This window comes from Salvelinus sp. IW2-2015, linkage group LG28 (assembly GCF_002910315.2).
Source record: "Salvelinus sp. IW2-2015 linkage group LG28, ASM291031v2, whole genome shotgun sequence".
NCBI lineage: Eukaryota > Metazoa > Chordata > Actinopteri > Salmoniformes > Salmonidae > Salvelinus > Salvelinus sp. IW2-2015.
Window position 1 is genome coordinate 13,379,006 of NC_036868.1, and position 11,418 is coordinate 13,390,423.

General features: G+C 42.9%; 1 protein-coding gene across 1 annotated transcript; it reads left to right on the forward strand.

Annotated features, from left to right (window-relative positions):
• The first annotated feature begins 215 nt into the window (after positions 1-215).
• Positions 216-10,905, forward strand: gnpat (glyceronephosphate O-acyltransferase). The gene is made up of 16 exons (XM_023974065.2): positions 216-306; positions 422-610; positions 993-1,169; positions 1,356-1,485; positions 1,629-1,756; positions 1,876-1,951; positions 2,321-2,472; positions 2,746-2,876; positions 3,510-3,733; positions 6,696-6,944; positions 7,208-7,287; positions 7,383-7,523; positions 7,956-8,055; positions 8,492-8,585; positions 8,685-8,746; positions 9,097-10,905. The coding sequence occupies exons 1-16, from the start codon at positions 283-285 to the stop codon at positions 9,138-9,140; spliced, it is 2,001 nt and encodes a 666-aa protein (XP_023829833.1). The 5' UTR covers positions 216-282; the 3' UTR covers positions 9,141-10,905.
• Positions 10,906-11,418: the final 513 nt, after the last annotated feature.

Consider the following 11,418-nt stretch of genomic DNA (forward strand, 5'->3'; position numbering starts at 1 on the left):
TAATATCATGTAAATACGAAATAAAATAGGGAAACAAAGAAAAAACACGATTGTGGATGACTGATAACAAACCAATGTACACACGTGTGCGTACTATGCAAGTGAAAAGCAACAGGATCAGGGTGTCGTTTCTTGGCCACCGTAGTTTAATGTACAAACAAGGAAGTAGCCATTCATAGCAGGCAATTATCCAGCGAGTCAAACATATATATCTAGCTTAAATCTCTGTCGACGATTCTTCAGCCAAAGCAGCATCTATGTTTTTATAATACCTGCTAAGGAATGGCATCAAAAACTCTTTATTCGGTACGTAGGCTATACATTGCTAGCTTGCCCCACCCACCAACATGTTTGACACTTGAGCTAAATGTCAACTGTTTGTGCCAGCTGTCTTAACATTCTTGTGTTTGTAACGTTACAGCAAAGGGACCCCATGCTAAAGAGAGATGGCTTTGAAGACATTTTAGAAGAGAGGAGGAACTCCAGCGACTTGAAGTACGCGTTGAGGTGCTATGCACCGGTTCTTTACAAGGGAGTCACTCCCTGCAAAGCAAACATGCTCAAGAATATCGTTCTCCAATCTGATCAGCTACACTATGTCATTAATAAAGTAGGTAATCAGTGCCATAGCCCGCATGTGCAAAGTTTGTCATTGGTTGTTATAGGTTGTCAAGTGTTACATCTCAGCTCTTCTATTGTGCCTCACACCACAGTGACATCGCAACCCCTCTGATCCACAATTTTAGGCTACATGTAGATTACAAAATGTGTTGATACAATGTGTGCATGAATGTAACTGACATTGCTTTGCATGYATGCAGAGTTATCCTTGACTTTGTCACCTAACGGGTTAATTCCATCCCTTCAGTGTTTAAACTGGTTTGACTACCAATGACGAATGTATTGACAACATACTCTGAAACTGTCTTTGGGGATATGGCAATACATGTRTTATTCATAACCCCTGCCTTCTGGTTGATGATCATGCCCAGGTGTCACAAGAGTCTGGCAAGGCCCCTGACATCATCCAAGAAGAGGCCTCTGTCATTCTGGAGGAGATGGCCCACCGGCTCCAGATCAGCACCGTCCGCTTCTTTGCCTTCGCCCTTACCAAGGCCTTCAAAACCCTCTTCCAACATGTCTGTGTCAACGAGGAGGGCATCCAGAGAGTGAGTGTCCTGAGTCTGACAATAAAAAACGGTAGCTCACTTCCTCATCAAATAKCATTCTGATTCTGAGTTATGTTGGAAATGTAATGCAAAGTAGTAGATTAAGGAGCATGGGACACATGGGATATTAACTATTTGTCCTATTAACAAAGTTAATTCATATCCACACATTCTTAATTTCTCCAGCTCCAACAGGCCATCCAGGAGCATCCAGTGGTGCTGCTCCCGAGTCACCGTAGTTACATGGACTTTCTGTTGATGTCCTACATCCTATACACCTATGACCTCGCCCTGCCTGTCATCGCTGCAGGCATGGGTAAGCATCTGCTCCAATGTCTCTCTGAACACCTTAATGTTCACTCTGTGTAAAAACACTCTCCTTTGTTCTTTTATCTTTTGTTTGGCCGTTTATGTTGTTGTTGCTCGCCTTAGTATTGAGGATATTATTGTGTGATCTAGATTTCATGGGGATGAAGTTTGTTGGTGAGATGCTCCGGATGTCAGGAGCGTTCTTTATCCGGCGCTCGTTTGGAGGAGACAAGCTGTACTGGGCTGTGTTCTCAGAGTATGTGAAGACCATGCTGAGGGTATGCACAATGACCTACTGTTCTGTTCCGCTGTCCTTTTATTGTGCTTTGTTGCTGTAACAGAGCAAGTGCAGAGTGTTTAATTTGTATGTCTGTCTATCTCTGAATTTGTTTTTTAGAATGGATTTGCACCTATTGAGTTCTTCTTAGAGGGTACAAGAAGCCGAACATGCAAGTCCCTCACCCCTAAATTAGGTAAACRTCCATGTTGTTTTGATTGGAGACTTGACCAAAATCCTTATATTCATATATCTGACTTGGCTCCTTGCTTTTGATTGAGCTTATTGCTGAGCTCTGCATTTGTTGTGCAGTATGTAGCATTTAAGTGTTTTGTTTTATGACATTTTCTTCTTTCAGCAAAAAACTCTAGGTGACAGGAAATAGCTTTTCTGCTACCATTGCCAATTTTCTGTTATATACCCAGGGAGAGGTGCCAGAATTGACCCCAATAAATGTCATTTTTTGCAGTGGCATTATTTCAAAACAATACAATGCTCTTGTCTGTAGATGTATGAGAAACCAATCCACTGTAATCATTTTGGACCATGGCTCTCATCATTTCAGGGCTACTGAATATCGTGATTGAACCATTCTTCAAAGGAGAAGTGTTTGATGTCAACCTAGTGCCTGTCAGCATCAGTTATGAGAGGATACTAGAGGAATCTCTCTATGCCAGGGAGCTCCTGGGAGTGCCCAAGCCTAAGGAGTCCACCTCTGTGAGTCTCTACTATGTGCCTAGCCCTGTACTGTACTGATGGAAATAGATTTACAACCAAGAGAGGTGTTGTCTGGAGAAAGTAGACATTCACTTGATTTCATCGGTTTTTCAGTATTGATTGAAATTAACTTACTTCCTGCGTACATTGATATCTCACCTCACTTAGTTGATATCCTGCACCTGTGTTTACACAGCACAATGCCAGGCAATTGCATATTGACACTCAATTGCATATTGACACTCAAACATAGGCTGCTATTTTGCCTTTCAGGGACTGTTGAAAGCCAGGAGAATCCTCAGTGAAGACTATGGCAGCATTCATGTGTACTTTGGCCAACCAGTGTCAGTACGGAGTCTGGCCCAGGGCAAGGTCAACCGCTCTAAGTACAACCTTTTCCCAAGGTACACTGTGCTGTCTATTTATGGTAAACCTTACACTCATAACTTACAATAGCTCACACGGATTGACATTAAGTGTTGCCTTAATCCCTGGGGAATAAATTGAGCCTGCTTTTATGTTGCCCCATTGGGTAGGTGTTAAAAAAACAACCAAACTGCAAAGAATTCCACTAAAACGTATATTTCTGGTTCGTCCCCATTGTTATGTTAAAAACATTAAATTTGTGTAATTTCAGGCAGTCGAACATGTTGAGACTGCTCTGATAAAAAATAAAATAATAACAATAGTATTTTTTTTTTATAACAACAAAAGTACAAAGAACTCCAGTACTGMTCTTTCTGATGTGTAGGTGAAAGGCAGGCCATATATGGCACTTTTACATGTAAATAGCAAATTTACTTTTTTGACCAAGTGATCTTCAGACAACCCAAAAATATTCCTGACATGCCTGATGGGCAAGTGCCTTTCAGACTTCAATGTTAATCCCTGACTCATAACTCTCCCCACTAGCTAATACTTCAATGGCTTTTTTTTCCTGAGATTAAAAAATTAATACAATTCAGTTGAGACCCTGTTTTAATTTGAGATGGTTAGTCATGTTCTTCAGTAATCACTGGAGTCTTATCCTGTTACAGACACATCCCTAGGAAGCCCATGGAGGAGACCCAGTCATTTGTGAATGACACTGCCTACAGGATAGTGCGTCTGCAGGAGGACAACATGGTGCTGAAGCCCTGGGTCCTGATGGCCTCCCTCCTCCTGCAGAACCTGGAGGGCCTGGAACTGTCTGTGCTGACAGAGCAGACCGTCTGGCTCCGAGGCCTAGCCCTGTCTTATGGTGCCTTCCTGGACTGGCCTGGTAGGATCCACACCAGGCATAGGCAATGCACATTGATCCCAGTGTAACTCTTACTTTTAACTTTAACACACCATTGATTGTGCTTTAACTCTCCTGTTGACCTCAAATGATACAGTAAGCTCTTTGATGCTGTTGCTTAGTGTTTTTTTGTAGCCTCAGCACAACTTGGCCTAMATATTTGTTTATTTAAACCTTATTTTACCAGGTAAATTGACTGAGAACACATTCTCATTTACAGCAACGACCTGGGGAATAGTTACAGGGGAGAAGAATGAGCCAATTGGAAGCTGGCGATGATTAAGTGGCCAGATTGGGAATATAGCCAGGACTCCAGGGTTAACACCGCTACTCACGAGACCCATTTAACAGCACCTTACACCGGGCAATGTCCCCAATCACTGCCCTGGGGCATTGGATATATAAACTCAGCAAAAAAAGAAACGTCCCTTTTTCAGAACCCTGTCTTTCAAAGATAACTCATAAAAATCCAAATAACTTCACAGATCTTCATTGTAAAGGGTTTAAACACTGTTTCCCATGCTTGCTCAATGAACCATAATCAATGAATGAACATGCACATGAGAAACGGTCGTTAAGACACTAACAGCTTACAGACGGTAGGCAATTAAGGTCACAGTTATGAAAACTTAGGACACTAAAGAGGCCTTTCTACTGACTCTGAAAAACACCAAAAGAAAGATGCCCAGGGTCCCTGCTCATCTGCGTGAAYGTGCCTTAGGCATGCTGCAAGGAGGCATGAGGACTGCAGATGTGGCCAGGGCAATAATTGCAATGTCCGTACTGTGAGACGCCTAAGACAGCGCTACAGGGAGACATGACGGACAGCTGATCGTCCTCGCAGTGGCAGACCACGTGTAACAACACCTGCACAGGATCGGTACATCCGAACATCACACCTGCGGGACAGGTACAGGATGGCAACAACAACTGCCTGAGTTACACCAGGAACGCACAATCCCTCCATCAGTGCTCAGACTGTCCGCAATAGGCTGAGAGAGGCTGGACTGAGGGTTGTAGGCCTGTTGTAAGGCAGGTCCTCATCAGACATCATGGGCACTAACCCACCGTCGCTGGACTAGACCGGACTGGCAAAAAGTGCTCTTCACTGACGACTTGCGGTYTTGTCTCACCAGGGGTGATCGTCTGATTTGCATTTATCGTCGAAGGAATGAGCGTTACACCGAGGCCTGTACTCTGGAGCGGGATCAATTTGGAGGTGGAGGTGGCGGGTCCGTCATGGTCAGGGGCGGTGTGTCACAGCATCATCGGACTGAGCTTGTTGTCATTACAGGCAATCTCAACGCTGTGCGTTACAGGGAAGACATCCTCCTCCCTCATGTGGTACCCTTCCCGCAGGCTCATCCTGACATGACCCTCCAGTATGACAATGCCACCAGCCATATTGCTCATTCTGTGAGTGATTTCCTGCAAGACAGGAATGTCAGTGTTCTGCCATGGCAGCGAAGAGCCCGCATCTCAATCCCATTGAGCACGTCTGGGACCTGTTGGATCGGAGGGTGAGGGCTAGGGCCATTCCCCCCAGAAATGTCCGGGAACTTGCAGGTGTCTTGGTGGAAGAGTGGGTTAACATCTCACATCAAGAACTGGTAAATCTGGTGCAATCCACGTGGAGGAGATGCACTGCAGTACTTAATGCAGCTGGTGGCCACACCAGATACTGACTGTTACTTTTGATTTTGACCCCTCCTTTGTTCAGGGACACATTATTCCATTTCTATTAGTCACATGTCTGTGGAACTTGTTCAGTTTGTCTCAGTTGTTGAATCTTGTTATGTTCATACAAATATTTACACATGTTAAGTTTGCTGAAAATAAACGCACTTGACAGTGAGAGGATGTTTCTTTTTTTTGCAGAGTTTTTTTTTTTTTGCCCAGAGGAAAGAGTGCTTCCTAGTGTTTCTTGTAGGGGCGGCAGGTAGCCTAGTGGTTAGAGTGTTTGGCCAGTAACCGAAAGGTTGCAGGATCAAATCCCCGAGCTGACAAGGTTAACATCTGTCGTTCTGCCCATGAACAAGGCAGTTAACTCACTGTTCCTAGGCCGTCATTGTAAATAAGAATTTGTTCTTAACTGATTTGCCTAGTTAAATAAAGTTTACATAAAAAACAACCCCCTTCCAAAAATCMTACTGGCCCTCCAACACCACTTCCAGCAGCATCTGATATCCCATCCAGGGACCGATCCTGCTTAGCTTCAAAGGCAAGCCAGCAGTGGGATGCACAGTGGTATGTTGCTGGCCAAATATAAATGCAGCACATTTGGTTCACCTCCAGGCAACAAGTGAATGTCATACATATTGCATTAGAATTTAATCAAAGGCAAAGTTATTCTATTTTTTAAATTGTTTTATTTACTGCCCCACACATGTAATCGGGGGTTGATTGCGGTATGGTCGTATTGGAATTGACCCAGTGAAAAAAARCGTAATTTCCTCGCCAAGGTCTTTCTTGGACAAAAGTGTTTCATGAGCCCTAAAAACATTCTCTACCTGAAAGTGCAGAATCTGTTCACTCACTGACTTTGACTGGCCCTATATTATTTATCAGACCCACTGCTCCTGATGCGATATGATGTTTGATATCCAGTTCCCTTTGATGTCAGAAGAATACATGTTTGAGTATGAGCGACTGATCTAGCTTTATAATTAGCTCTGTGTGAACCTCTGGGCTTGCTAACCACACCCAGATGATGCTCTCATGGCCCTTCCAGGCCTCAGACATCAGTCCCTTGTCACTGCTCTGGGGATTTCCCCTGCCATCCTTAATGAGTCACTGATGTTGTGACAGGATCTGAAGGATCATCTCAGACACCCTGCGTGTGCCGTCTAGACAGAACTCACTGCTGGGCCTCGTCACCTTGTTACTTCCTTCTCTTTTCTCTGTCTCACTCTTTGTTTCTGTCTCTTTTCTCTCGCTCCTCCAGACCATGCTCCCACAGCGAAGGTGGTGTCGTCCAGCCTGGCTCTCCACAGGGGCTTGGCGTGTGTCTCAGGGGGCCGGGTTAGTCTGGTGGTAGGGGAGCCCCTGGGCCCGGTGACCCCAGAGGAGGCTCTCTTTAACAGAGCCGTCAGCGTGCTCTCCTGTGCCTCCTACAGGAACCAGGTCCTTCACGTGTTCCTCCGGCCCGCCATGCTGGCTGTGGCCATGCACACTGCAGCCTCCTCTAAGAAGAGTGAGTGGCCTGGCAGTAGGCCAACTCTGATCTCATTTAATATTAATAGTACATTCATGGGTTTTATATAGTGCTTCATGGACTCAAAGATGCTTATTAGAACAAATTTATTAGGTTTGAAATATAGTATATAGCCCCAGTTTAAGTTTCCACTCAATATACCTGCTTTTATGTCGTCCCAATAGGGTGCTAGCTAGTATACATGGCTGAGGTTTTTGAATGTGTGTTTTTCCACTTATTTAAACAAAGGCTGCATCTTTCAGATGACGTGTACAACTGCTTCAGCTTCCTTTGGGACATGTTCTCCAATGACTTCATCCTCTGTCCTGGGGACACTGTCCAGGTAATACTTACATGCACAGTGACATAATTTTAAGGGATTTAAAATCGTAATAAGCTCTTAGTATGCACTTATTCCTATGGTGAATATCCATACAGGACTTTGAGGAGGCGTGTTACCTGCTGGTGAAGACTGGTGCTGTTCAGATGCCGCAGCAGGACATAGTGATGACAGACATAGGTCAGCCCACCCTCTCCTTCTTCAATGGCCTGCTGGAACCATTCCTACAAGGCTACCAGGTACACTGGCCCTCAGTCTAGCACTAATGTAAACCTTTTATCTGAGCATGATACTTCCTRATGGCTTTATAATAGCTTTATTACTTTATCATAACTTAAAACACTTTTCTTACATTTTACTCAAAAGAGCTCAAGAGCCTTTTATAGTGGCCTGATGATTTAGCAGTATTGTGTACATTGGAGTTCCCAAAASTTGTCAATTCATTTTACAGTGGCAACTGTCTTGCAGGAGAATCCTCAGTGAAATATGAATTTTCATGACCGGTCTCCAGTAGAGGGAGCTCTATAACCAGAGCATTGTCACGTTAGGGTGTTACATGATGGGTGTCCACAAATCAGCATTGCACATTTCTTTGGATAGTGCCACTCCGTGGTCTTCAGTGGCTGTGTGTGAGTTGACTGGTGTTGAATTCTTGTGTGTGGCTCTTCTAGGTGGTGTGTCGGTACCTCTGTGAGGAGGCCAGTGAGGGCCTGACAGAGAAGCAGTACATCCCTGCTGTCCGCAGCTTCGCTGTCAAACTCATCCTAGCAGGTGCCTTCACTTCACTCTCTGAAATGTTKTGAGTGTGGTCTGGGTTCAGTCAGCAGCATAACAACTTTAGTTTATAGCCAAGTGGAACAGTATACATTTATTTGGATAGTCCCATGGTTTGTAGATGTTCAGCTGTCTGTCAACAACATTTTAACTTACTATCCACTAACCCTAGCCATAACCATAGCTTTATGTCCACGTCTGTGCCCAGCGGGTAGGTTTAGCTGGACATCTGTCTATTCCACATTGGTTCAATGTAATTTCATTGAAATGCCGTGGTAACGACGTTGATTCAACCAGTGTGTGCCCAGTGGGCAGCTTCATGTCTACACCCTTGCTCTTGGTTTATATGACACAATGAAAACTGCCATCTAGTGGCTTTAGATGCTACTGCCAACTCTCAGAAGTGAGCATTCTGTGTTGTGTGTTTTCACAGGAAACCTGAGGTGCTATGAGGTGCTATCGTCAGACATGCAGAAGAATGCTCTTGCCGCTTTGCTGCGTATGGATGCTGTAACAAAGGTCAAAGTGTAAGTCCAGTTCAACTACTCCTATATCTGGGTTGTGAAGTTCCATTTTGCTGTGGGAATGTTTGTTCTGACTGTGAATACTTTGTTCTTTCATTTCAGAGCTGATCAAGTCACTYTCATAGTGAACAAGATGGCTGTGAACTCTATAGACAATATACTGGGTAAGAGTAGAATGATCAGTCATATCAATCAGACTCAGATCAGCCCAAGTCTCTCTTGTTGCTGTAGCAGAAGATCTGTATAGAGATGGGTTGACACAAAGTTATATAAGATGATTGTATATTTAATTCTATTTGAGTCACACAGGCTTGTGTAGTGCTGTTTCATTTCAAATGGCTGCATCAGGTACTGAGGGCTGGCCTACTTACACTTTTTGTTACAGCAGTTGTCATGACCCACTTTGGATGATGTGGCACTGACACATGCATGACAGCTAGCCTATAGTGGATTTTCCATTACACAACACAAGTGTGTGAGTCCTGATGGTTGATTTTGTTTTTACTCTCTTCAGGAGGCAAACTTCCCACTCAGAAAGCTGTCCTCGCTCGACTGTAGTTCACTCACTTCGCGGGCCAATGAAAACTCTGGAGAGTAAACTCTGCCTTCATTACCATAATGCCAAATTTTCCAGGAGAGCACAGCTTTGCTGACTACAAAGGTTGTTTGTCATAGTTTTTTAAAGGGAACTTCACAGGGATGCCATCTGGGACACCGTTTTCACACACACACACTCTTCAAATTTTTTACATGACAAATAACACCRAAATACTTCTTTAGATCTTCGCTCACACTAACTACGTTTCTGTCTAGAGACGTTTTACATTTCCGAGGTTGCCAAAGTAATTTAAATAGTAACCATTTTAATTAACACGTTTTGTGCAATCCCGTTTGTTTTCTAACACTGCTTGGACTCATTAATATATTCTTCATTTGTTATTTTGATGTTATAGCGCCTGATGTGGTATTGCTACTTATGTATGTTGTTAGTGTTTGCATTGTGTTGGTGTGGACCTCTCCCTTTCTCCTCTGCTGGGATCGTTGCCTTTGTGTGTTTTTCAGAGAAATCATTGTTACAAAAATGGGGTCGCATCATGTTGTTTACAGACCCAATTGAGGATACCAGCCTATTTATGCAACGTTAACACTGGGTAGATAAGAAATTGTATTTACTATATTTTATTATATCATAAAAACAGATTTGGAGTAGAAACACCCCCTCTCATGATCAAAGCCAAAGAGTTTGTGATTTCATCAGATATGCTGATGGTATAATATCCAAACATGAGAGCCATATGTTGTTTACATCTGTTTTATACACATGTGCAGTGCTACATATCCAACTGCATCATTGTTACTCTGATATATGATGACTATTGTGGAATACTCCGTTTCACAAAGGTAACCTGACCACTGAGGATGTGCCATAATCTCTCCTTTCCTATAGTTCCTGGATTGTTTAGTGTGACCGAAGTATGTTTCTGAACTGCTTTGATATGACTGTGTTTACAATGCGGATTTGACAAACACATGAAGAATGTGACCATGATCTCTGTTACCAAGTGCAGCAGATGCATTGACTGCTGGTCTCCTGCCAAAGTATACATGTCTATGTTACCCTACCATTCTGTCATGTGCAGTAGGGTGCAATGTGTATGTGTTTTTGATGTGGAATTAATGTTGTTCTAACATTAATGACTACTGTTGCTGTACAGTAACATTTAACTATGTGACAGTGTGTGGCAGTTAACTGTGATCAATGATGCTTTTTGAAGTAAATCTACAGGAAGAATAAAGCATTTGAAATATAATGGTAGATGGTGTGACTGTTCTGAGGACTAGGGGAATGTTGTGGTTATCTATAGGCAGAAATGTTTATGACCTTCCCATAGATGGCAGGCTTGCTCCTCTTCTATGAAATGCTGTAGGTTGTCAATTTCCAGGGAAGTAATGTGGATGGACGTGTCATATCAGGGAAGTATTTTCCATCATGTTGTTTTGTGGTCATGCTGCTGAGTAAGATAATACAGCCAGCAAATCCCCTAGCTTCCATCAATTTTTCTCTGACATACTGTTGAGTTCTCTAAAGTCACCACACTCTATTTACCTTCTCAATCCAGGCCTCTGAGCTCTTTTAACAGCTATATCAGCACTTATATTTTTTTCTCATGACATGCTTTATTTAAGGGGCATGAACCAGATTAACTCTGTTCAACTGAAGTGCTGCTGCTGGGGCTCTGTGGAAAACAGGTTAGGCCAGTCAGGTGGGTTTTCCCATCTATGGAAGTGCAGTTAAAAAAATAAATAATGTTTTTAACACCAATCTTTGCTTTTCCTATTACTCTGCTACTGGGAGTTGTGGCCTCATCATGAATGTGTGATATAGTCACAAATGGGTTGATGCCTAGTAGTTAACCTTAAAGTCTAATTTCATTAATTTCCTTGAATACATCCTGCCTAAATACAAACACCATTAGCCTTGGCAATTTGCATAGTGGCGTAATATCCATCTGAACATATACAGTGCATTCGGAAAGTATTCAGACCCCTTCAATTTTTCATCATTTTGTTATGTTACAGCCTTAATATAAAATGTATTGAATTGTTTTCCCCCCTCATCAATCTACACACAATACCCCATAATGACAAAGCAAAAACAGGTTTTTATAAATTTTTGAAAATGTTTGAAAAATAAAAGCAGAAATATCAAATTTTACAAGTATTCAGACTCTTTACTCAGTACTTTGTTGAAGCACCTTGGCAGGGATTACAGCTGTGAGTCTTCTTGGGTATGATGCTGTAAGCTTGGCACACCTGTATTTGGGGAATTTCTCCC